Source organism: Neofelis nebulosa, chromosome 11 (assembly GCF_028018385.1).
Source record: "Neofelis nebulosa isolate mNeoNeb1 chromosome 11, mNeoNeb1.pri, whole genome shotgun sequence".
In the NCBI taxonomy this organism is placed as follows: Eukaryota; Metazoa; Chordata; class Mammalia; order Carnivora; family Felidae; genus Neofelis; species Neofelis nebulosa.
Genome location: NC_080792.1, coordinates 72,842,383 through 72,867,277, shown reverse-complemented (window position 1 = coordinate 72,867,277; position 24,895 = coordinate 72,842,383). Strand labels below are relative to the sequence as shown.

At 55.3% G+C, this 24,895-nt stretch overlaps 2 protein-coding genes across 9 annotated transcripts; both read left to right on the top strand.

Annotated features, from left to right (window-relative positions):
- Positions 1–772: 772 nt before the first annotated feature.
- CASTOR1 (cytosolic arginine sensor for mTORC1 subunit 1) lies at positions 773–14,997 on the top strand. Of its 6 annotated transcripts, XR_009250388.1 has the most exons (10): positions 1,350–1,549; positions 1,768–1,838; positions 3,021–3,208; positions 3,295–3,427; positions 3,685–3,811; positions 4,223–4,336; positions 4,510–4,592; positions 4,695–4,789; positions 4,920–8,178; positions 12,236–14,997. XR_009250388.1 is itself a non-coding variant. In XM_058690808.1 (9 exons), the coding sequence occupies exons 1-9, from the start codon at positions 1,023–1,025 to the stop codon at positions 4,986–4,988; spliced, it is 993 nt and encodes a 330-aa protein (XP_058546791.1). In that variant the 5' UTR covers positions 773–1,022; the 3' UTR covers positions 4,989–5,458. The 6 variants fall into 6 exon arrangements, 5 of the variants coding, with proteins under 5 accessions (XP_058546791.1, XP_058546792.1, XP_058546794.1 ...); XM_058690808.1 differs by lacking the exons at positions 1,350–1,549; positions 12,236–14,997 and adding an exon at positions 773–1,135 and having other exon boundaries at positions 4,920–5,458; XM_058690809.1 differs by lacking the exons at positions 1,350–1,549; positions 12,236–14,997 and adding an exon at positions 779–1,135 and having other exon boundaries at positions 3,688–3,811; positions 4,920–5,458.
- A 2,137-nt stretch (positions 14,998–17,134) lies between these two features.
- On the top strand, positions 17,135–22,713 carry OSM (oncostatin M). 3 transcript variants are annotated; one of them, XM_058690813.1, is made up of 4 exons: positions 17,135–18,864; positions 19,841–19,911; positions 20,395–20,528; positions 21,168–22,713. In XM_058690813.1, the coding sequence occupies exons 1-4, from the start codon at positions 18,671–18,673 to the stop codon at positions 21,714–21,716; spliced, it is 948 nt and encodes a 315-aa protein (XP_058546796.1). In that variant the 5' UTR covers positions 17,135–18,670; the 3' UTR covers positions 21,717–22,713. The 3 variants fall into 3 exon arrangements, with proteins under 3 accessions (XP_058546796.1, XP_058546797.1, XP_058546795.1); XM_058690814.1 differs by lacking the exon at positions 19,841–19,911 and having other exon boundaries at positions 18,702–18,864; XM_058690812.1 differs by having other exon boundaries at positions 18,722–19,911.
- Positions 22,714–24,895: the final 2,182 nt, after the last annotated feature.

The window sequence follows — 24,895 nt, the reverse complement described above, 5'->3', positions numbered from 1 at the left end:
TTCTAATGTTGAAATGAGCCCAAGTTGGTCCTAACAAGCCTCAGATCTGGGGCATCTGCCAGTGCTGAGGGCCTCTCTGGGCATGAAGGAAGTTTACATGTGCTCAGGCCAACTGGGTTCTGCTAATGGCTCACTCTTTGGGAGGTCTCAACAGGGCTCAAGTCTCAGGTCTGAGATCTGAGTACCCATGAGCCCCAGATGCATGGGAGTGTCTACTGAAGTCTGAGCCTGGGGCATCCCTGGCCCAAGCGCTTAGTCTTGAGGGGTCTCAAGCCATAAATAAGCCTGGCCACCTTCATTACCCTACCCTACAGTATGTTGCTCAGACATAAGTGGCTGGGGCCCTCCCTATCTCTATGACCCCCGTGAGTAAGTGCATTCTTCCTCCGCAAGAGGAAGAGGGAGAAAGGCAGCAGGACACTTCGTTGGGAGAGAATCACAGGGTCACCAAGGGCTTTACAGCATACCCCTCCATACTCCAGAGTTTTGGAGGCGACACTCTGGTCCCAGCTGAGCCCTGGTTCGCCTCACGGCCCTTCGGAGCCTCAAGGATATCAATCATAAGACCCATATGGGGACCCGAAGGACAAAAACCTATTCCACACCTCCCCCATGCTCCCGACCCCAGCAAGGCAGGCAGGAGTCCTGCGGAAAAGCCGGCTGAGGGGGCGCGGCATAGGCGGGGCCTGGAGGACTCAATGGGGTGGGATCGGCCTAAAATCTCCAGCCAACGCTAAAGGGGCGGAGTCATCGGGGGCGGGGCTCGGCGGGCTGGAACATGAGGGAAGAGGCTCTGGCCTCAAAAAGGAGGCGTGGCCACTCCAGATAGGCCGCTCATTCCTGAGGGCGTGGCCGTCAGGGAGGTGGACACGGCATGGGGCTAGGAAGATCCACGGCTTAGCGGGCGGCGTGGAAGCGGCTGCAGAGCGGCTCCTTTAAGCCCCCGGCACCGCCCCCACCGCCCCGCCCCCCGCGGCGGTCTGGGTCTGGTTGGCGACCCGGTCGGGTCCGCGCGGACCGTGATGGAGCTGCACATCCTAGAGCACCGGGTGCGGGTGCTGAGCCTCGCCCGCCCAGGTCTCTGGCTCTACACCCACCCGCTCATCAAGCTACTCTTCCTACCCCGCCGCAGCCGGTGCGCGCCCGGGTTCGGAGGCATAGATGGGGGTGGGCTTCGCTGTTGTTCCGGGACGGGGTCGGGAGATTAACATGTTTGCGGGGCAAGCGGGAGCGGGCGGGGAGGGCCCTTCTCCTCTCTACCCCCCGCCCTCCCCGCACCCCTTCCCCCCCCCACCCCCCCGTCCCGGCCTCCATCCGGCTTGGGCCTACCTCCCTGGGACCGCCGCCTATCCGGCCCCGTGAGGCCCCCTCCCAGAGCTAGTTAAGGCGCAAACAACCCGGGGTGGGCAATGCTTAACTCCGAGTGGTGTCAAATGGACGCAGTTCCTTCCTGGCGACTATGGGGAGCTTTTTCCAGATGCCTCCCATCGGGTCAGAGGGACCGATCTAGGGGGCCCAAAGTCCAACGCCCCCGGGGGTGTCGCCGCGGGTGAGCCTCCCCTTCCGGAATGGACGGTCCGGAGCTTCTGCGGAGGTCGGGAGGCGAAAAACAGTTTGTGATTCCGGTGATGAGGCCCACACTCCTCTGGCCCGGGAAGAAAATTGGGGCTTGAGGGGGCAAGCAGGGGTCTTTCCAGGCGCTTGAAGTGAAGTCTGCTCGCCCCCTCCGCCCCACCCAGGCTGAAGATGCCCCCCACCCCCATCCAGGTGCAAGTTCTTCAGCCTGACGGAGACCCCCGAGGATTACACGCTCATGGTGGACGAGGAGGGCTTCAAAGGTGGGGGCTGGGGAAGGATGTTGTGCTCCCCTCTTTGTGGCATTCTCACTAGATGCTGGAATCCAGAGTCCCAAGATCTGGATGCGAATTTGACTCCGCCACTCACTGGCTGTGTGCCCTTGAGCAAGTCACTTCCTCTCTCTGAGCTGTTTGTTTCCTCTTATGTAAAATGGGTATAGTTATGGTTCTTGCCTAATAGAATCCCATGAGAACTTTATAGACAGGGGTTTGAAAGGCACTTGGCAGCCTCAGGCCAGTAGCAGGGCTTCAGTTACAGTTCAGAGCAAGAATTGGGGTGTTCCTGAGGCATTTATATCCCCCTGGCCATTATTTCACACTAGACTTATCTCCCTGGTGCGGATCATCCCCTCCCTGACTGGTCTGGGAACTCCAGGAGTCTGAGGGCTGGGAAAGGAATGCAGGAGCAGGCAGCCAGTCCAGGGCAGGGTCCTGGGGGGCCTCCTGGCTGCGGTTGGGAGATTAGCAGACACCTTGGCCCCAGCTTCTGCTCCGGACTGGACTCCAGCCTGGTTCCTCCCTCCCTGGTCTCTGGAGCTGATATCTGGCTCCCACTCCTGCCAGCCTGACCCGTCCTCACAGGTCTGGAGTCTCAGGCCATGAAACTGTGGCTTGGCCCATCTGCTGGGCCCTTCCAGGCCTTAGTTTCCCTGTTTGTAATGCGGGAAAGTCTGGGTCTGCTAAGGGAGAAGGGCATCTCTCTGCCAACCTGATCTGCTTGTGCCCCCTGGTGGTGCCAGGTGGTATAAAACCTCTGTTCACCCAAAGAATGCCATCATGAGATATAATGCTGTCATCCCATTTTACAGATGAGGAAACTGAGATTCAGAGAAGTTAAATCATTTGCCCCAGGTCAACAGCAAGTAAATGGTGAAGCTGGTATTTAAACCCAGGTCTGTCTAAATCTGGAGTTCCAGTCTTAACTGGAAAGTTTGGATCCCTGGCAGGCCAGCACCTGAAGAACTTCTCAGTCCTTACATACATGCAATTCTCAGGAGCAGAACTTAGGAGAGGGAGACAGCCCCAGTCTCCAGACCTGCTCCTACCTTGGTAGAGCATGCCCCACCTCCCCCCTCTCCACCCCTGCCAAGGCATAGACAGGGAAACTGAGCGGCAGGGGACAGCCCAGTAGGTCCTGACATGGTGTATACTTCCTGCTCACAGAACTACCCCCATCTGAGTTCCTTCAAGTGGCTGAGGCCACATGGCTGGTGCTGAACGTGTCATCCCACAGTGGAGCAGCAGTGCAGGCTGCTGGGGTCACCAAAATCGCGCGCTCAGTCATTGCACCACTGGCCGAGCACCATGTGTCTGTGCTGATGCTGTCTACTTACCAGACGGACTTCATCCTGGTGAGTTTTCTGCAAGCTCCAGTGCAGGGCAGGGTGGGTATGGGTGCCTGGGGGCTCATGTGATATATCATCTCCCTGTGGTCCAGGTGCGGGAACAGGACCTGTCTGTGGTGATCCACACGCTATCCCAGGAGTTCAACATTTACCGAGAAGTGGGCGGGGAGCCTGTGCCTGTTGCCAGGGATGATTCCAGCAATGGCTTTCCCCGTTCTCAGCATGGTGAGGTTACCCTCTGACACCCAGATCTAGGCAGGGCCTCCTCTTCCCACTGGGACCCTTCCCTTGTGAGGATTGGTCTGCGGGCATGGGGATACCAGCTGATACTGACTGCCTCACAAGACAGGGAAATGTGGAGAAAAGAGGTGGGTTCCTGTAGAGCATGACCCTACACCCCACCCAGATGGCCCTATCTGGCCACCAGGGGGCACCCCAACCCACAGTCTCCTTAACACCGGCTGCTGCCTGGTCCCTCCTAGCAGGGCCCAGCCCCACTGTGCATCCCATCCAGAGCCCACAGAACCGCTTCTGTGTCCTTACGCTGGACCCTGAGACACTGCCAGCCATTGCTACCACCCTCATCGATGTTCTCTTCTACTCATACAGGTGGGCCTTGTTTGCACTTTGTTTCTGTTTTCACACCATCCTGTGTTCCACTACCTTCCGCTTGTCCCTCAGTTCTGCAGCTCTGTGCCCTGTTCTATGTCTTGGGTTCCTGGCAGCCTGTGATACCCGTGTGCCCCTCACTGATGTTCAGGGAAGATCTCGATGCCACAGCTGCAGCCCTTTCCTGTATTGTGAACAGACAACCCCGAGCCATGCCTTGGTCTGGTCCTCTGCCAGCCCTGGGGTCCAGTGTCTTTGGAACAGGCGAGATTTATTGTCCTCCCCCACCTCCACCTGACACCATCAGGAGATCAGGGCCCTTGGACAGAGGAGGAGAGTGGCCCAGAGATAGGAGGAGATGCAGTGGGCCGGGTGCCCTGAAGAGCACTTGAGCCTTCTGTCCCTTCCCAGTGCCCCCAAGGAGGCAGCCTCTGGTGGTCCTGGACCCAGCTCTATTACATTCTTTGCCTTCTCCCTCATCGAGGGCTACATCTCCATCGTCATGGATGCTGAGACGCAGAAAAAGTATGTGACTCCTGGCCCCTAGTGGACCATAGATCCTAAGCCAGTCCTAGGGAGGGAGGAGGAGGTGGAGCATCAGACTCTGAGGTCACCAGGTCAACCTGCTCCCAGGGGCTCACATTGGGGCAGGGAGGGGACAGGTGGGTGCCCTGCCCACTGCCTGCCTGCCTCTCCAGGTTCCCCAGTGACCTCCTGCTGACCAGCTCCTCGGGGGAGCTGTGGAGGATGGTGCGCATCGGTGGACAGCCCCTGGGCTTTGGTAAGGGCTGCTCCTTGTGGCCTGGGGACTTGGGGGGAACCTGGGGGGGGCAACCAGGATGATCCACATGCACCCCCCCTCCCCCCCCACCATAACCCTCAGATGAGTGTGGAATCGTGGCTCAGATCGCAGGCCCCCTGGCTGCGGCCGACATCTCTGCCTACTACATCAGCACCTTCAACTTTGACCATGCCCTGGTAAGCACCATGGGTTGGGCTCCTGGAAAGACACTGAGGCCCAGGAGAGTGGGGAGGGTACAGGATGTAGTCCATCTGGGCCAGGAAGTCAGCATGGCCCTGACCCCTCTCTCCGTCCACCTGCCCGCAGGTGCCTGAGGATGGCATCGGCAGCGCCATTGAGGTCCTCCAACGACGGCAGGACGGCCAGGGCTCCTGAGGCCTCCATTCTGTCCCCTCACCCCAGGCTTCCAGAGACTTCTCTAAGCTATTTCCTCAAGCTCTGGGATGAGTCCTCCCCACCCCCATTCCTGCTGGGGGACCCCTCCTTCTGCTCTCTGTATGTAAGCTGCGTGCAGGCACCGGCTCTCACGTGGACACGCGTGTCTGCCCACGCAGGGGAACACGGTGCTCTGGGCTTCCTCCAGGAAGCCCTCACCCCTCACTCCCTGCTCGGCCTCAGTGTTTGCACATTCCCTGCCTGAGGCCCAAGACATCCCCCCTCTCAGTGCCCTGAGCCAGCTGCTCCCTTGGACAGGGCCCTGGTCTCCATTCTGCTTCTGGCTGGGTCACCTTCCCTGGCCAGGTGAGTTCTGACAGTGCCTGCCCCTCCCGGGGCCTCCAAGAAAAGTATTTTTACATCTTTCTCCCTTTTTTATTGACTTATTAATAAAGGCTTATAGTTATAAAGGGTTGGGCTGTGGTCCATGGGGGTTGTTTGAGCTCAGCCATGGCTACTCTGCTGCTCCTTCCAGCCCCTCTGCCTGAGGTCCTGGTTTGTCCCTGTGTAGCTGGCTCTGGCTGGGCTCATCTGACTCAGTTCTCGCCTCGGGGAGAATCGAAGCCTTGAGAGGTGATGTGACTTAGCCAAGGTCACCTGATTCCCATCCAAGGCTACCTGCCTCTGAAGCCCAGCCTCTTCCTTCCTTCCTTCCTTCCTTCCTTCCTTCCTTCCTTCCTTCCTTCCTTCCTTCCTTAATGTTTTTATTTATTTTTGAGACAGAGAGAGACAGAGCATGAGCAGGGGAGGGGCAGAGAGGGGGAGACACAGAATCTGAAGCAGGCTCCAGGCTCTGAGCTGTCAGCACAGAGTCCGACGTGGGGCTCGAACTCACAGAGTGTGAGATCATGACCTGAGCTGAAGTCGGACGCTTAACCAACTGAGCCACCCAGGCGCCCCGATCTTTCTTCCTTTCTTGCTGTTTTGCAATAGTCCAGAAGGTTCTGAACATGGTTAGAGATTCCCAGACCATCCCACCTGGAAGTCCGCCAGCCTTCCCTGCCACCCCAAGGTGGGCCCAAAAGCACCTTTCTTCTAGACTGCTGCCTGCTTGCTTTTAGACCATGCCTGAGTCCTGGAGGTCCCACACAGGAGTCCCTGTTGGCCAAAAAATCAGTTAGTTCTTGTCACCAGGGCTCTCCTGGAGTAGTGGTAGGAGAGGGGCCAGCCAGAGTGGGGACCTGGGAGTCCACACACTGGGCTTCCCCTGGCCAGAGGGAGAGGATTGGGGCCTGGAGGCCACCTGGAACCCAGTGTGCCTTCGAAGGCTGCCTTCCTGGGCCAGAGGCTCAGCACATGTGGGCCCGGGTTTCCTGTCACAGAGGGGCTGCCTCCCTGCTCCACAAGACTGGGATTCCACTGTGGCCAGATGGGGCCCTACAGATGTGCTGGGGAGGTTATCAGGTACCCTCAGCCCAGACCCGCCCACATTCAGGAAAGGAAGAAGGGTGTGACTTCGGCGTATTCAGAGGTTGCAGTGGCTCCCCAGAAAAGCCAGAGCGGGGGCCAGGCCTCTGGCAGTGTGCCCGCCCTACCCCTGGGACCCTGGGATCAAGGAGCAGAGAGCACAGCCCAGCCTGGTGAGTGAGCGGTCGGGACCCTAGACCATCTCCTTCCCCTCAGCATCTGTTTCCTCATGTGTATCAAGATCTAGGAGGCAGCTCCTTCAGGATCCCTATTCTTCTTGGCCCTGGGAAGGTGGCATTGCTTTGTAGTTTGACTTGGGGGGAAATTGGGGAGTTCTGGCTTCTCTCTGGAGGACCCATCCTGGGCCCTGGTTCAAGGGATGTCTTGGGCTGAGTGGGGGCTTTAACACCAGAATCCTTAGGGCTCCTGACCTGCAGGTAGAGAGCTCCTGGGCCCCATGTTCAGCTCTGGGGACTCTGTCCATCTGTCTGCTTATGAGTCCCTGTGAGTCATGGACTGATTTGGATGTTTCTGTCATCCCGGCTTTCCAGGTGGCATCAGACTTTGCCCAGTCCCTCAGACCAGGTCTTAACCTGGCATTGGTTAGTTCTTGGCGTGCTGCCCACAGGTAGGGGGGCCACCGGCATGCCCCAGTGGGCTAGTCTGACTTGGACCCAGGCCTAGAGCTTACGTGTGTCTCTTTGCCACATGTGTGTGAATCTGTGTGGAGGGGCTTAGCTCCCAGGGCATTAGAGTCCTTGGGGCTCACTGAGTCAGCTTGGCCTTCAGCAGGTTACAAATGGGGAGATCTGCTCTGAGATTGCCAGGAAGACCAGGACCCACCTGGGGTCAGGGCACGGGGCTTGGGAGGTGACTGGGGCACACTCAGCTGAGAAGGAACATGACTCTGGACCTCACATGTGGCTGATGCTCTGGATACCATCAGATAGACAGGCCTTAAGCTGTCCCAAGCTGAGGTGGGGGCTCCCAGAATCACCTCTTGGTCCCACCCAGGCCCCTGAAGAGTTCTAGAACAAAGGAAGTCAGTATGGTCAACCCAGGCCTGGAGTTGAGCTCAGCTTGGGTCATTCAGAACTGAGGTTGGGGGGTGCTCACTGGCACACAGTCCACATCCTTGTCCTTCCAACCCTGGGAGCCCCAGTCCACCTGTCCACATCAGCACAGCCTTCCTGAGCTCAAGGGTCAAGGCCCCAGACTGCAGAGCCTGAGTGCTCATCCTCATAAAGGTGGTAGCCTGTGTCTGGGGAAAACCGTACCCACAGTCCCCTGGGGAGTAGGAAGGTGCTCTTAGCCCTCTGACTGTCAGCCCAGTGTCTGGCATCTGCTGGGAGGATGTGAACCTAGGTGGGGGCTCTTGGGTGGGTGGGGACGGGAGATGAGGAAACCTCAGGCGGGGAGAGTCAGTGGCTCATTTCCACCCTTTCTGATTTTGCATGCCCATGCAGAGGAAATGATCTTGTAAGTCCTCTTTGAAGTTATTTGAGCAGAAACTCAGGGTTTAAAGTCGTCCCTACCCCTGCCAGGCAGGGCTGTATGGTCCCGTGCTTATTGCCAAGTTGCTCCAAAGCTTGCTTCTTGGTTTTGTGTAGAAAGGAGAATACACCCACACCCTCTCGATGTTCCACCTGGCCCCAAGATCCCATCTGGTGGGAAGGAACCAAGCAGGAGGCAGGAGGGCAGCCCCCTCTACAGCCAGCTGACTGTGAGTACTGGGAAGCTGCTTCTCCCATCTGTGCAAGAGGTGGGAAGGGATGTGCTCATGCACTCAACACATGTTCTCATTACCGTCCGCTCTACGTAGGGGGAAACAAAGCACCGAGAGGTGGAGTGACTTGCCCAAGGTCACAGAGCTGGGCGTGGCAAAAACCAGAATTCAAAAAGGCTAACAGTGGCCACAGCCTGGAGAGGTTCCGTGGGGGAAGGGACACTTTAGCTGAACCCTGAGGGATGGGGATGATTTTGCAAGATCCCTTGCAATCCCAGCTGTCTACGTCGGTGGCTGGCCGTTGTCGGTGGCTGGTGTCTGCCGCCGATGGCAGTGAGTGCGTGGGCAGGCACGAGAGGACTGGCCCTGGCTCCTCCCTGACCTTGAGCTGGGCCCAGTAGGTGTGTTGGGCAATGGCCGCGGTTTGTGTCTCACTTTCCCAGGCGGGCCCTGGTGCCGGGGTGAGCCACGGGTGCCTTGAATAGGGGTGCACAGAGCTTCTTTTGTGTAGAATGGTTGGTCATAATGCCGTGTAGATGTGTGTGCTGCATGGGTGTCTTCTGTGTGGGTGTGCATGTACAGGGCTGTACTTGCGGTCAGTGCAGACCTCTGTGTGCGTCTCTACAGATAAGCCTGTTTTTGCCAGAAAGTGTGTCTGTCTGTCCACACTTGTGTCCATGTCAGTGTATTCCAGTGTGTACCTGTGCCTCTGTCTATGGCCAAACGTACATCCAATTACATATGAACATCAGCTGCGTGCCTGGCTCCATTTCTGCGTGTGCCCCACGTAGGTGTGGCTGGAGTGTGCATCTGTGACTATATGTGCATGTGTGAGCACTTGTGGTACTGGTTTCTATATGTCTGCTTTTGTCTGTGGAATGGCAGCTTTTTATGTCTGCATGTGCCTGTGCACATATCTGCATCTTGTGTTTTCATGTTCAGGTGTGTGTCCGTGTGTGCCTTCCTGTCCACTTTCCTTCCCCGGACCCACATCTTCTCAGGCCTCCCTGCCTCTCCCTAATCTCAGGAGGCCCAGCTTCCTGCAGTCACCAGGGGACTGATGGGCTGTGCTGGGTGCCCCCCAATCCTACCCTTCTACTTTCACCCTCTGCCCCAGCTGCCTCAGCCTCCCTGGTCTCCCTCTTACCTCTCTGCCCATTCCTCCTCTGTCCCTCCTCTTCTGTCTGCAGCCTGAAGTCAAGCTTGGCCTGCCTTTCTGCCCCTCAACGTGGGCCCTCCACCAGGACACAGAGGAATCGACCCCCTTCCCCCCCCACCCCTGGCTTCCCAGCTCCAGTGTCCTCCACAGCCTGGCCCTCCCCACTTGCCAGGGCCCTGATTCAGCCCACAGTTGTCCTCACCTGCGCTTCCCCAGACTTCCTACAGGTCTCCCTGCCATCTGGCTGCACAAGTACATTTTCCCCAACAAAATCTTAGTGTGTCCCCTCCCTCCCTGATCGCCAGCCTTGGGTAGACCCTTGCTCGGGAGGTGTGCCTTTGAGACCTCCTGGCCGTATCAGCTCTTCTGCTTGCTCTGACCTCCAGTGCCTCACCCTAGACTTGTTCTTCCCCAAAACTGGGATCCTCTCCCTGGGGCAGCTGTCAGGCCCTGTCCTGAGCAGGCATGCCCCGGCCTTTTAAGCTGAGGTGAGCCTTCTCTAAGTCAACGAACAAGAACTCTGGGACAAGTGCTAACCAGGCTGCAACAGGAGGGGCCGTGGGAGGCCTCTGACTCTCTCCTGCTCCCTTGCCGCTGACTCACTGCTTTCCAGCCCCTTGGTTTTTCTGGAGTTGCCAGAACTTTTAAGCTCTGCCTTAAAAAAAAAAAAAATGTTTATTTATTTTGGGAGAGAGAGAGTGCACGCACACGTGCAGTGGAGGGGCAGAGAGAGGGAGAGAGAGAATCCCAAGCAACCTCCCCACTGTCAGCGCAGAGCCTGACTCAGGGCTCAATCTCAAGACCATGAGATCATGACCTGAGCCGAAACCAAGAGTCAGACACCTAACTAACTGAGCCACCCAGGTGCCCCCCCCCCAAATTTTTTTAATTGAGGTGAAAGTCACATAGTACGTAACAGACCATTTTAGAGTGAATACCTCGGTGGCATTTAGCACATTCATAGTGTTGTGCAACCACCACCTGTATAGTTCTAGAACATTTTCGTCATCCCAAAAGGAAACCCATACCCATCAATAGTCACTCATTCTTCTTCCTACCAGCCTCTGGCAGCCGCCAATCTACAGTCTATCTCTGGATTTCCCTATTCTGGACATATCACAAAGAATTCTGTAATAAGTGACTTTTGGCCTCTAGCTTGTTTGACTCAGCTTGATGTTTTCAGGGTACATCCAGGTGGTGGCATGTATTAGTACTTCATTCCATTTTGTGGCTGAATGACATCCTATTGTATGGACACACCACTTTTTAAAAATTTGTTATCTGCTGGCGGACATTTGGGTTCCCACCTTTTGGCTGTTAAGCTCTGCCTTCTTGACTAGGGGAGGGCGCCCAACATTTGTGTTTACTGCCATACTGTTCCGCTTCTCTTCCTCACATGCTTGTTCTGTGGACAAGGTGTCCTGGCCCCAGCTGGCCACACTCCCATCACCCATGGAATGGGTGCCCACCCTACTGTCCACCAGTAGGCCTTTGGACAGAGCAAGCTTTGATGGCCTTTTCTCCCCTTGGAGCTGCAGGATCTGTTTTTTTTTTCTTATCAAGATAAGCACCCAGAGGCACCTGGGTGGGCTCAGTTGGTTGAGTGTTTGACTTCGGCTCAAGTCATGATCTTGCAGTTTGTGGGTTTGAGCCCCACATTGGGCTCACTGCTATCAGTGCGGAGCCCACTTCGGATCCTCTGCCCCCCCTCTGCCCTCCCCTGCTCATACTTTTTTTTTATCAAAAATAAACATTAAAAAAAAAAGATAAACACCCAGAGTTTCCTTGGCATCTCCCCAAGAACAAGAGGAAGAAGAAGGCAGGTCTTCCACAGCACCTTTCCCAGGTCATTTCCTCCAGGCATCCCTGCTAGTGAGTCCCACCTCTGTCCTGGACTTCCCCTTGGCACCAGGACTATCATAGACATTCCCTTGGGGACCCTGGCTGGTTGTACCCATCTTTCTCCAGTTGCTTTCTCTGTTGAGCAGAGGTTCTGAGCTTTCACAGCAGCTGGCACCAAGAGAAGGCTCCAAGCCCATCCCACTTCCTCTGTAGCCTCCACCCCTCCTGCCTCCATCCTCATACTGGGGCAGGACAAAGGACTCCCCACTGCAAGTGCCAGGAAACCAGTTCAACTAGCAGAAAATGGATTGACATCATTGTCCCGTGTAGCTGGAACTAGCCAAGGGGTTGGTCCTGGCTTCAGGCAGAGACCAGGGACTCAAGGAAGTCGCTTGGCCTCCCTGGCTGTGCCAGCCATGTTGTCACCCACTTGATGGGACCCCGCCCCACCCCATGGAGTTGGGAAAGTGACCTTTCTTGGCATCAGACCAGTGACATCCCAGCTCAGAAACCCTGGCCATGCAAGGGAGGCGTGTCCCCTGAGTCTGACATCAGTCTTGGGAAAGGATTGTGACTGGTTCTGCTCAGTACATAGGTGTAGTGCTGGATTCCAAGGTACCACGAAGGGCCAGGCAGGGTTGGGTGCTCCCTCCTGTGGCCTGGGGTGAGAAATGAGCAGGCTGACACATGATGGGTCTTCCAGATCCTTCCTCATGCTGGATGTTGGCTTGTATGTTTATTCACCCTTCAAAACCTGGACATAAAAAGATATTCACAACAAATTCACTTACCTATAAGCCTAGTCTTTCTTGCTGATCTCTACCCCATACCTAGCCTGGTGCCTGATACATACAGTGAATTACTTAAATATAGGTTGAGTGAGGGACTGAAAAGCCACCATGATTTGTCTCTTTTTGGAAAATGTAGGATTGTGCCCTCTAGTGAAGACTGGCCCCTTTCTATCAGGCTGTCAGGTACTGCTTATGTGGAATTCATTCTGAAGTGAATTCTTTAAAGGAAGTAGGAGAAATGCCTTGTCTTTTTCTTTTTCAGTTCGTTTTCCAGGAAAGTGTTGAAATCTGCAGTGGGTGAAAGAATATATTTTGAATTCACTTAAAAAAATATCATAAAGGAAAAAGTCAGCGTCTTTAAAATCCAGGCTTCCTAAAAAAAGGATCACGTGCTTTGGTGTATTGTGAGTGATATAATTCTGATTTCCTTGGGGAAAGATGACCAAGAGAAGGCATGAGAAAGGCTTCAAGAAAACCTGTTCCTGCCCAGCAGTGAGGTTGGCCTGAACTTCCAGAGGCCTGGCTGCAGGTGCACTAGATATGGGAGGGACACATCTGGATCCTGTACCGTGGGAGCCACAGGTGACCTTTCCTGGGGATTCTGCAGATGGCCACATCTGTGGTCATGCATTCATCCATTCACTAAAGATTTATTGAGCACCTACTATATGACGTGGACTGTGCTGTGCTCTGGAAAGGCAACGAGGAGCCACAACCACAGCACACACCCTCTTGGAATTTTGTCAGGGGTGGGCAGGGACCAGCCTGGGGTGGAGGAAGTTCAGGGGGGGCTTCCCTGAAGAGGTGAAGCTTGGACTGGACCTTGATGTCTGGATGACAGTTCATTCAGTAGGAGGAGGTTCAGGCAGTGGGAACAGCATATGCAAAGGCCATGAGGTGAGTGCTCTGCTCCCCTGAGGGACTGAGGAAAGTCAGAGAAGGCAGCGGGCTAGAAAGGTATGGGTGAGGCTGGGGGGTGGGCAGGGCCTGGTGGCTGTGGTAATAACTTTGGCCTCACCAAACGTCCGCATGAATCCAGGGGAGTGTTTTAAACAAGAGGGTGGCACCAGGCTGTATTGTACAAGTCCCCTGGAGGGACTGCAATGGCAGTAAAGCCATTTGGTGGGTGGATCCATTTCATCCCTCCTGACTTTCCTCCCTCTCTGTTAAGACTTCCAGCCACACCTGCTTTTCTCTAAACCAGACCTATGCAGTCTTGCTTGCATATCACCTCATGCAGTCCTGTCCATGTGGAATTTGTAGCATCTCTCTCCTGCATTTTTGCCAGTTAAACTGGCATTCCCCGCCCCCCTCCTCCACCCCAGACCTGTAGAAATACCGACCTCCTCACCCAATCACTCCCTGGCTGGTCCTTGACCAAGTGGATATCCATCTTCCCTCTGTGAAAACCATTTGTTTTCAAGTTTGTTGAGCCATGTGGCTGCATGAGTTCTGGGCAAGCCACTGCGTGTATGGTGTGCTGGCCAATCGTGTGGACCTAGGACAGCTGCCTGGAGCCCAACTTGCCTTTGCTGCCTCCCACCCGTGTGACCTCCCGTCAAATATCTCATCTCTCAGGCCTCAGTTTCCCCATCTACAGGATAGACACAATGATCTCTGTGAGGATGGTTGGGAGAATTCACAGAGCCAGCCTGTAGGAGGAAGTGCTCAGAACTGGGTGCAGCCCACAGAAGAGCTCCAGAAACGTCTGATTATTACCACTGGGCAAATGGCACGTACCTGGGCACCAAAACATTTTTGGCAAGAATGTGATGTTTCAAAATAGGCATTGTATGTTCCCAGCATGAGAAAAGTCAGGACTCCATTGGACTTCGTGATCCTTGTTTGATGGTTAAGGTTATTTTTATTTACAGTGATATCTCAGTGTTTAGAGCCTGTAGGGTTCTAGGCCCTCTGTGTTCATCTCGCCCATCCCCTCATCTCTCAGAGAGGACCCTGGGCTCAGAGGGGATGGTGAGGGGGGTGGTTGTTCTAGGCCAGCCAGAGAGAAGATAGCAGGGCAGCGCTCTTATCTCCTGGTCATCCCACCTCAGAGTAGATGCTTGTCCCCTGCCCCCCTCCCCACTGCCGAAGACAGTGAGCCTCCTGAACAGAAGTGAGTTCCTTCTATCCCTATCTCTATGCTGCATTTCTCTGAAGGTTCAGGCCTCTGGAAGGGGGCTCAGTTACCCAATTTGGGGGAGCCACTGGACACACAGAGGCTTCCCACACTGTGGACACACCAGGTCCCAGAAGAATTCTGTGGTACATCTCAAGCCAAAGGATCCTCCAGCCCAGGGTGACCTCGCTGGCCTCATGGGGAGGGCCCTGGTAGATACTTGCTCACCCCAGGGTTTATGTAATGTCGTCTTTCCCAATCGTCCTCAAAGCCATGCTATGACATAAGCAAATGTACGCCTCTGTCTGCCCCAGTGGCTGGCGGGTATTTATCGAGCACTTGCTATGAGCTAGGCATTTGCACGCATTATCCACCAAATTACCCTCACTGTCCTCTTGAGATAGCACTTACCACTGCATTTTTTAAAAAATAGAGACACAAGATATGTATATTATCAACTTTACCATTTTAAAGTCTATAATTCGGTGGGTTTTAGTATATTCAGAAGATTGTACAACCATCACCACTATTTAATTCAAAAACATTTCATCACCCCAGAAGAAACCCCATACCCATTAGCTGTCACTCCTTATCCTTAGATCTCTCCAGGCACTGGGAAGCACTCAGGTGCTTTCTGTCTCTATGAATTAACCTATTCTGGACATTTCATATAAATGGAATCATCCAGCAATCTTTTGTGACTGGTTTCTTTTACTTAGTATAAGGTTTTTGAGGCTCATCCACATTGTAGCATGTGTCTGTACTTCATTCCTTTTGTGGCTGAATAATATTCCATTGTATGGATATACCACAGCTTAAAAATCTGTTTTCTGCTGATGGACATTTGGATTGCTTCCACTTTGGGGCTATTGTGAATAAACGCTGCTATAAATATTTGTGTGCAAGTTCTGTATGCTTTCAAGTCTCTGGGGTGTGTATGTAGGCATGAAATAGTTCGGTGTATGACACCTCTTAATGTTTAACAGTTTGAAGTTCTGCCAGACAGCCTTCTGAAGTGGCTGCACCATTTTGCATTCCCACCAGCAGCCTGTGAGGGTTTTGGGTTTCTCCGTGTCCTCTCCAATACTTGTTATTGTCTGTCTTTGATTGTAGCCACCTAGTGGGTATGAAGAGGTGTCTCATTGCGGGTTTGATTTTGCATTTTCCTGATGGCTAACGATGATGAGCAGCTTTTTATGTATTTATTGGCCGTTTGTCTGTTTTGAAGAAATACCTATTCATTTCTCCTTTGCCCATTTTAAAATTGGGTTGTCTCTTGATTGTTAAATTGTGGCACTGCAGTCCACAGGGGAAACCGAGGCTCAGAAAGGGCCAAGCACACTGAGCTCATAAGCAAATTGAGACCGGTAACTGGATGGATCTCCACCTCCCACCCTAACAGGTCAGAGATCACTGTCTCTCTTCCCAGATGAATGGCCTCCTGCCTTCCATTTTGACCCACTCACAAAGGTCACCCCAGGTCTTTTTATTGCATTTAAAGCAGTAGAGCCCCACAGCCGGAGGGTGGGCCGGAAAGACATGGAAACAGCAGTTCTAAGGAACAAAGCTGGTCCTCTTTCCCCCTTCAAATCACGCGGACCTAGCTGACGTGGCCCGGGAAGAGGGGACAGCCCGGGCCTGTGGTCGGGGAGCCTATTTATACTGGCTGGGCCATGTTGCAAGCTTTTCCTGCTGGCGAGAGGGACGTCACTGGGTGCTGACCTCACCAGAAACGCTGACGCATCTTCCCCTCATGCTTTGCTCTGTTGACCAGCCGGGTCTCCTCACCTTGGGGCCACTCCCTGTCCTCCTACACATCACTGTCCCCTCCCACCGAGCTCTGGACACTCCCCCATCATCCCCACTCCCTGCAGCCCTCCAACCATGCCCTCCACTTGCGAGCTGTTATAGGCTGAATTTTATCCCTTAAGTTTATATGTTAAAAACCTAACCCCACTGTACCTCAGAATGTGGCTGTATTTGGAGATAGGACCTTCAAAGAGGTAAGTTATAATGAGGTCATTGTGGGAGGGTGGGGCTAATACAATATGACTGGTGTCCGTATAAGAAGAGGAGATTAGGATAGACAGAGGGCCAACCATGTGAGGAGATGAGAAGGCAACCATCTACAAGTCAAGGAGAGAGGCTGCCAGATGAAATCCACCCTGCTGACACCTGGGTCTCAAGACTTAGGACGGCGCGAACATGCCTTCCTATTGTTTATGTCCTGCCATCTGTGCTCCTTTGTTACAGCAGTCCGTGCAAACTAATATAGAAGCCCTCTTTGCCTTTGGTGGCCTTTGTCCCTGGGGCCTGCACACTGAACCTCGGTTAGCTACGTACTCAGAGCGTCGTCTTTTAGACTTGACAGCCCTGGTTTGAATGCCCTCTCCTCTTTTTTCTTTTCTTTTTTTTTAAGTTTATTTATTTTTTTAGAGAGAGAGAGAGGGAGAGCACACGTGAGCAAGTTGAGGAGGGGCAGAGAGAGAGAGAGAGAGAATCCGAAGCCAACTCAGCTGTCAGTGAGAGCCTGAGGCAGGGCTCGAGCCCACAAACTGCAGGATCATGACCTGAACCGAAGTTGGACGCTTAACTGACTGAGCCACCCAGGCGCTGCTGAATGTCCCCTCCTTTTAACTATTCCCACACAGGGTGACGCGGGGACGGGAAAGTAAAGGCATGTAGCTCTCCCCCGAGTGTGGAGGTTGGTCCTCAGTAGCTGAGAGGGGCAAGAGGCTCTCCTGCTGGATGTGGCTTTCCTGCTTGGAGCCAGGCCCCGAGCTTCTCAGTTTCCTCATTAAAAGGAGCCAAAGCATCCCTGCCTGGGTGCTCTCCCTCTCAGGGCTGTTGCAAGATGAGATCAGGGATGTGAAATGAAGAAGGATCCCAGCTTGGCTTGGGCCCCAGGAAATAGTCTTGCGGGGGTGGGCACAGAGATGAGGAATTTAGCAGAAGCGACGTTAAAAGGAGGAAAATCCAGAACTGGCCTTTGGGGGTGGCGCTGGTGGGTGTGGTAAGCACCATGCTGGGGTGCCAGGGAGTGGGTGGGGGGTGACAAACAGCCTCCTGGGCGTGGAGGTGTGTCTGGTTTTACCCACTACTGGATCCTTAGCACTTGGGAATGGCTGGCTCAGAGAAGGGCCAAATAAAAGTTTTTTGAATGAATAAACGAGTGATGTTAAGTGTATATACAGAGGAGAGAACAGGTAGGAATAGCCTTGGTGGTCATGATGGGTGCTGGGGACATGGATGGACAGGAGGGTGTCTGACCCTCTTCCTTCCTGGCCACCTCAGCTCTCCTTGTTCAGGCTCCACGGGCCCAATGCTCTCCCCAGCTGGAGCAGCCCAGGCCTCCCTGGCAGATTCCAGAGGCCCCACCCTGGTTCCCAGCCTTCTGAGGCCCCCCTCCCCACCGGGCTCCTGAGGGTGCAGGCCACAGACCCCCTTCCAGGCCTGGTAGATATGCTGCGGGTGCCAGGCATGACCTGCAGGCCTGAGCCAGCCTTTCTGCCCCCTTGTCTGCCCTAGCCCAGGCCTCCTTCACCCTAGGCAAAGTAACAGGTAGACTAGAGAGGCGTGGTCTCCAGGGTTCCTTCACTCTGACGTCCAGAGGTCTGCGAGAAGCTGAGGACCAACCCACAATCACTATCTTTCAGAGAAAGTGAAACCTGGTCCCCAACCGTCACCACGGCGACTCCCCCACCCTGGCTTCCCCTCTGAGCTCACAGCTTCCCCATCTCCTCCGCCCCCCACACCATCCCTCAACAGCTAGTACTTGGAATTAGACTTTCAGCTTTCTTTTTTCCTTCAAAGGACTTTTGCCTTTTATGTCCATGACAGCAGCAGCTCTGTGAGCCTGAGCCAGGAAATACTGTTTGAACCCTCCTTTTACAGGTGGGGCCTCTGAGGCCCAGAGAGGTTAAATGACTTGCCTCTGGTCACACAGTATGTCAGCCCCCTTGAGCCCTAACCTCCTGTTTCTCTTGCTTTAAGCACCTGTTTTCCCACCGAAGACCCTGTCTGTAAAGAAAGAGCCTAGGTGTGGGCAATGGGCCTGGGATAAACAAGGTTGGTTGCAAGGGGTTTGCATGATGGGAGAAAGGAGATGGCTGGGAGCCCCACTGGGGGATGCAGGTCCTGGGGCCAGAACCACAATCTCGGGGCTGCCAGCCTGGGTCTGGCTCTGTGCCCAGAGCCCGGTGGTTTCCGCTCACAGATGTCCCAACAGCCTCAGCAGGAGGGCGGGAAGGGCACTCAAGAAGGAAGATGTCTCGCTCCCCTCAGTCCCAAACCACAGTGGCTGGTGAGGCTGATGGCTCCTGGGCCGAGCCTGGCCTGCGGGCCCTCTGAGGCCCCAGTTGGCACACTCTCCCCTCTATCCTGGGCACAGCTCCCTGCACATGGCTCGGACCCCCATGTTCCCTACTCGCCCCAGGAAGGCTGGGGCTGCGGTTTGCATCATCCTTGGGCGTGGGGCTGACCTCGAAGAACGAATTCGAAGAAAACAGGAGGAGGAGCAGGCATGCCACCGCACCCAGCGCCCATTGGCCGCCCGTGGAAACTTTGGTTTTTGGGGTCATGTTCCCAGAAGGCCTGCCCCTCCCCCCCCCACTCCCCACCCACCTCACGAGGTGTTGGCCAATCGCCCTGGCGGGCATAAAGTGGCTGCTAGCCCGCAGGGCTCCCAGCCAGGAGGTGTCACCCCCAGCAGGCGCCGGCCGGAGCTCGGGCACCCAGCATGCGGGCACAGCTTATGCGGAGGACGCTGCTCAGTAAGTACTTCCTTCCTCTCCACCAGTACCCACTTGCTGTGCCCCTGGGCACCAGCGAGGAGCAGAGGAACCTTCTGTCCTTTGGGAGCTGGAAAGGCTGGGCACCAGAAGGATGCTGAGAAGGGGGGAGAGCTGGGAGGTCAGGCAAAGCAAGTGGTCCACTGAGAACACAGCATCTTTACAAGGTAGAGAAGGACTATCCCCAGAAGGCTTCTAAGGGGGAGGTGACGTAGAGGCAGCTCTGGGAACAAGAGAGTGAGGGAAGGGGATAGATTGAGAGGAGAAGCCAGAGAAGCAGGGGGGAGGTGAGAGACGTGCTGGATAGAGGAGAAAGCTGCAGAAGCCAAGAGGAAAACAGTGTGATGTCTGGTGGGGTGGTGAGGCCTCCTTCTTGCCCTGATTCGCAGGGTCTGGAATGGATACACACATCCAGCCAGGCCCAGGGACCCTGGAACCCACACAATCACACAGCACACATAGCCACACCCACAGGGTGACGCACACACAGAGCCGTGTGATGTCATTCAGAGCCCTCAATCTCACCAACTTGGGAACCCCCACATGCAGCCTGGGCCCCCATGGTGGACAGCGCACAACGCTTGTTCGTGGCCAGCTCCTTCCTTTCACCTCACACAGACCTGGACACATGCCCATGAAGACACCCTAGTCCCACGTGCATGTGGTGCTCACGCCGACTCCCCCGCCCAAGCCCAGCAGCAGATACCTGAGGAGGTGGCGAGGAGTGCCCTGTGGTCGCCATGCCTGGGTGGCCAGCCCCTCATCCTTCCCCAGCAGCTGAACGGTTCTTAGGAAGGGAACATGGTGTCACTGCCTTCCGGGCCATTGCGCCACAGGCCCCTTCCGACCACATGGCTGCCGGTGCCTGGGGGGTGGGTGTGGGGAGGTTGGCCGGCAGTAACTATGCTCTTCCCACCCTGAACATTCTGGCTCATGGCGTATCTGGTGGGCCTGACAGATGTGGGACACGAAGGGAGAGAAGAGGAAGGTGCAAGAGGTCGAGGACAATGCTGGCCTTGTGTGACCTGGGTGAGCCCTTCTCCTTCAGTGCCTTGATTTTCCTGTCAGTAAAATGGGGGCTCTCTTGTTTGTACAGACATAGCTCAGGGCACCAGGCTGCTGCCAGGCTAAGCCCACCTGCAAGGAGGGCCAGGCTCTGTTATGGGGGGATCCGGAGGTCTTGCAGGCAGCAGCCCCACCTGGGCTGCTGTGTGTCAGATCCTGGGGTTGGGAAGATTGGCAAGTGCAGGAGGTCCAACTGGGTCCCAAAACCTCCTCTCAAAGGCCTGCATGGTGAAGTGCAGCCCTGTTTTGGATGCTGGGCGGTGCCTCACGGGGGAGGTGGTGGTGGCCCCAGCAGGTGCTCCTGTGCACACACGGTGCCCAGCCCCACCCGTGATGGCACGAAGCCTGAGACGATGGGCTGTGCCCTCTAAGGCCCTCTTAGGTTCCCTCCCCTCTGAAAGCCGCCCGCCTCCCCAGGTCAGGTGACACCCCCCTTCTCTGCCCCAGGTCTGGTCCTCGGACTCCTGTTCCTGAGTACGCCGGCCATGGGCAGCTGTTTGGACAACTACCAAGAGCTCCTTGGGCAGCTTCAGAAGCAGGCGGACTTCATGCAGCACACCAGCATGCTCCTGGACCACTATGTGAGCGCCTGGCCCCTGGTGGCATCTGAGTTTCAGAGAATAGTAGGCCTAGGGCAGCAGTGAGCCCAGAGAAGATGAGACCCGACTCCCATTCACCCCTACTCGATATGGGGCAGGTGGGGAAACCAAGTCCCTGTGTCATTCCGGGGACACATCGAACACTCCAGGCCTTGGAGTGTTCTACTCCTTGGCACTTCACTCCTCTGAAATGCCAAGGAGACATTACAGCTTTCCCAGCTCAGTGGGCCGGAGTGAAAACCTCAGCTCCATTGTATACCTACCCATGTGCCCTGCTCTAGGCCTCAGAGATGTAACAGTGAACAAAACAGGGTCCCATCCTCCTAAAAAAGCTCAAGGTTACCCACCCACACCCACTCAAACTCTGCACACCACAATCACCGCCTGTGCAGTCACCTCAACCCGCCAGCCCCCCAACATCCTTCTGTCCTGTCTGCAGTGATGGGAGAGTCCTTGCTCCTCCCTGGCCTCAGTTTCTGATCTGTACGATGGGAGGATTGGATGGGATACATGAGGTTGAGCATTTCAAGGCTGACCAGAGCAGAATTGTGTGTGTGTGTGTGTGTGTGTGTGTGTGGTGGGGGCTCTAGCACTCACCCTCTGATTCTCCTTTCCCTCCAGATCAGCATCCAAGGCCTGGACAAGGATGGTCTGAAGGAGCACTGTCAGGAGCGCCCCGGGGTCTTCCCCAGCAAAGATGCCCTGCAGCGGCTCAGCAGGCAGGAATTTCTGCAGATCCTTAACAACACACTGGGCCACGTTCTGCACAGACTGAGAACTTTACAGAAGGACATCCCCAAAGCCCAGGACTTAGAGAAGCTAAATATAGCAAAGTTAAACATTCGCGGGTTCAAGAACAATATCCACTGCATGGCCCAGCTGCTTCCAGGCTCCTTGGAGAAGACTGAGCCCACTCCGACAGGCCCAGGGGCTTCTCCATCACCCACCCCCATCTCAGACGCCTTTCAGCGCAGGCTGGAGGGCTGCAGGTTCCTGCATGGCTACCACCGCTTCATGCACTCAGTGGGTCAGGTATTCCGAGAGTGGGGGCAGAGCCCGAGTCGGAGCCGGAGACACAGCCCCCGCCGGGGCCTGCGGAAGGGGACCCACAGGACACATCTCTCCAGCAGGAACAAAAGACTCATGCCCAGAGGGTGGCTGCCCCGGTAGCCTTAGGGGTACCCCTGGCAGATAAAGGACTCACAGGTATTCTGTAGGATGGCCCATCCCCGCTGGCCTCCAAACCTGCTCTCCTCTGTTCCCCGCCCCCCCCCCCGCCCCCGTCAGAAGCGCACTTTAAGGGGTGGGAGCCAAGCAGGCCCCTCTACCTCCTCCAGGCGGGGAGGGTAGGGTCAGGCCATTGAACCCCCAGCCCTGAGTTCCCCAGTCTCGGTGGGATGGCCAGGTCAGGCCACGCGGGGCTAACTTTCCATTGATTCAGGGGTCTGATGACACAGGCTGACTCATGGCCAGACTGACTGCCCCCCCTGCTCTGCTCCCCAGAGGCCTGTCGGCCCTTCCCTCTCATGACTTGCAGGGCTGTTGACCCCAGACTTCCTCCTTTCCATGGAGGCATGGTTCCGAGGGGGAGGTCAGGGCCTGAGCTGGCCTCTTATGCCTCATTGCCAGTCTCAGGCCAGACACCTGGACATCTGGGTGACCTCATTTTAGGCAGCTGTGACACAGGCAGAGTGTCCTAGAAGAAGTGCTGATCGGGGTAGGGTGTCTAAAAGTGGGGCTCAAGTGCCCTCTCACTGTGTAGCCTCGGGAAGACCACCTTACCTCTCTGGACTTCAGTTTTCTTTTTGTGATTCAAGAGGGTTGGGACTGTGTAAAGCCCTCTCTGCTTGCCAGTAGCTGGGATTCTATGACATACAGTGGATATCAAATGCAGTGCAAATGGACATGGAGTAAAGACCTAGTGTCTGGAAGTACCCAGTCTTGGGTCCTGGCTGCTGGCTCCTCCCCCTGGTGGTGCATCATGAAATTTTCTCATGCTGAAGCGAGGGAGTCCCAGAAGCTGCTGGGCCAATTCTTTGCAGGGATATGATTAATTTATCGATTTTTATCAGTTTTTATCTGTTTCCTATTTATAAGGCTTATTTATGATATGTATTTAATGTTAATATTGTGCCAACATATATTTAAAACTTGCCTGGTTTCTAAAGTCCCTGTGTCTCTCTGTTGCCTTGTGGGAAAGAATTTGAGGGAATCTAGACTCTTGGAGGAAGGGGGGTGGGCCCTTACCGTGGGGGTGTCTCAAACAGGGCATTTACTGTGTCTGAATGTGACTCCCTTGAGATGCTAGGGACTAGAGGGTTTGGGAGCAAGAGAGGAGGGAGGAAAGCTGGAATGTGTGGGCCCCTGTAGGTGTGTGACTGGGGGGTACGTGTGCTTATGCGTGTTACGTGAAATAGACAAGATACTAACAGACCCTGCCTCAGACATGGCCTGTGACCTGCTGTGCGCTTGAACCTGTTTCTTGAAGGGCTTCCGGCAGGACTCTCTGCAATAGATAAGATCCACTTTGCAGATAAGAAGACTGAGTCTCAGGGAGACTGAGTTACCTGCCCATGTCCTCAGAACACGTTTTCTGGGAGGGCGGACACATGCTGAATTCAGGTCTGTTAGATGCCAGAGCATCTTCTGTTACTCTTCAACCTCTGTAACTTGGCCAGCAATGTCATGAGTCCCTAAGGGCACAGAGCTCCCAGGCTAGGGGGCAGACAGGCAACAGACATGCAGAAGAACCAACTCAGGATATTGGAGTATGAGCTCTGCAAAATGAAATTGGGTGATGTAATAGAGTGAGAACCTCAGGCAACAGGCATGGCCCTGGGAGAGGTGAAGCCTCTCCATCCACTCTGAAATCTGAATGCCACAGGAGACGGGGTGGGCCCCCAGGTGGCAGAAACAGCTAGGGCACAGGCTCCAAGCATTCCAGGATCAGCATATAGTGAGCCAGGGGCGTCACTGGTTTATATCAAAAAGGCCCGGAAAAGGGAAGCATCTTGCTCAAGATCACAGAGGGAACTCCAGCACAGAACTCCGGACCCTGACTCCCAACCAACAGTCTTCCCAGCAATGCCCAGTGTGTTCCAGGTGACCTACCAAGTCCCTAATAAGAGCTTTCCACCGTCTCCCACTGGGCTCTCCCTTGCTCTTGAGGATCTGCCACACAGGCCACCTTTTGGCTCTTGATATGCCCAGGGCTCCGTCCTACCATGAGGCCTCTGCTTATGCTGTTCCCTCTGTCTGGAACACCGTTCCCTGTCACTTTGCTTAGTGCATCTTCAGCTATTCTTCCCTACCACCCATGGTCTGGGTCCAGCAACTTGGTTATTTGTCCTTGTAAAACTGTCCTCTTGGGAGGCTCTTGCCTGCTGTGGTGCTTTACCATCTCCCTCCCACACTAGCCTAGAGCTGCCAAGGACGTGGAGACAGCAGCTGCTTCCCTTTGCTCCGCCTCAGCACCCGGCACAGGGCCTGCACCCAGTAGGAGCTCAGTGAGCAGCATGCCAGAGACGCTGGCTTGGGTGGCACCATCCCGGTGCCACCAACGGCAGGGGGCCAGGCCTCTCTCTTTTGTGCCCTGCCCGGCATAGGGGTGGGATGGGGGGGGCGCTTTCCTCAGGCTGAGTTGCTGGGAAGCTGTGGGTGGGAGGTGGCAGACGCCGAAAGCCAGGCACGCTCAGGTTCTCGGAGCGGAAGGGGAGCTGGCGCTGCGGCAGGCGTGCGGTTGCCCACGGAGTGAGCAGAGGTTGGTCTGTGGAGGAAGAGCTGGGAAGCCCAGGGTGGCTGCCCCCTACCCCTGCCTGGGCCCCTTGCCAACCCCTTACTCTGTGGATAAGCCTAAGGAGAGGTGTCTGACTTAGAGCTGGAACAGCACCCACTCCGTAGGAAGCAGATCAGGGAGCTCCAGAATCTGGGGAGGGAGTTTCAGGGGTCCCACCTTTGAGGACTTGTCACCTCTATGTCATACCCTGATGAGACCACAGCTGCAGGTGCCCCCAAACTGCCATCTCCAGTCTGGTGCTCTCCCAAGCCTACAGACTCGACTTCTAGGAACCTCTGCCAGGAGCCCTGTGCCAAAGGCCTCAGGGCCAAAGTCACCTCCACCCCACACCTGATTTCTGCTTCCTATTTGCTCCCACAGAGGTTTCAGAGCCCCAGTCCTCACCGTCACCTCTCTCAGCTTCTCCCCTGTCCATTGATCACAAGGTCCCTCGATCTCTCCCACATCCCATCTCTGGCACATGCCTCCTGCTCTCCTGACAGCCAGCCAGGTCCCGGCTCCCTGGACACGGTCAAAAATGTCACTGCCACCATATCTTCTGCTCCCAAACCTT

What these genes read in the sequence shown, in the direction of transcription:
- CASTOR1 (XM_058690807.1), top strand. Translation starts at nt 1,410, where the DNA reads ATGCTTAACTCCGAGTGGTGTCAAATGGACGCAGTTCCTTCCTGGCGA. An exon ending in ACCAGACGGACTTCATCCTG is followed by an intron (nt 3,209 to 3,294) that starts GTGAGTTTTCTG and finishes CCTGTGGTCCAG; the next exon opens with GTGCGGGAACAGGACCTGTC. An exon ending in TCAACTTTGACCATGCCCTG is followed by an intron (nt 4,790 to 4,919) that starts GTAAGCACCATG and finishes ACCTGCCCGCAG; the next exon opens with GTGCCTGAGGATGGCATCGG.
- OSM (XM_058690812.1), top strand. Translation starts at nt 19,623, where the DNA reads ATGCCTGGGTGGCCAGCCCCTCATCCTTCCCCAGCAGCTGAACGGTTC. An exon ending in GCTGGCCTTGTGTGACCTGG is followed by an intron (nt 19,912 to 20,394) that starts GTGAGCCCTTCT and finishes TCTCTGCCCCAG; the next exon opens with GTCTGGTCCTCGGACTCCTG. An exon ending in GCATGCTCCTGGACCACTAT is followed by an intron (nt 20,529 to 21,167) that starts GTGAGCGCCTGG and finishes CTTTCCCTCCAG; the next exon opens with ATCAGCATCCAAGGCCTGGA.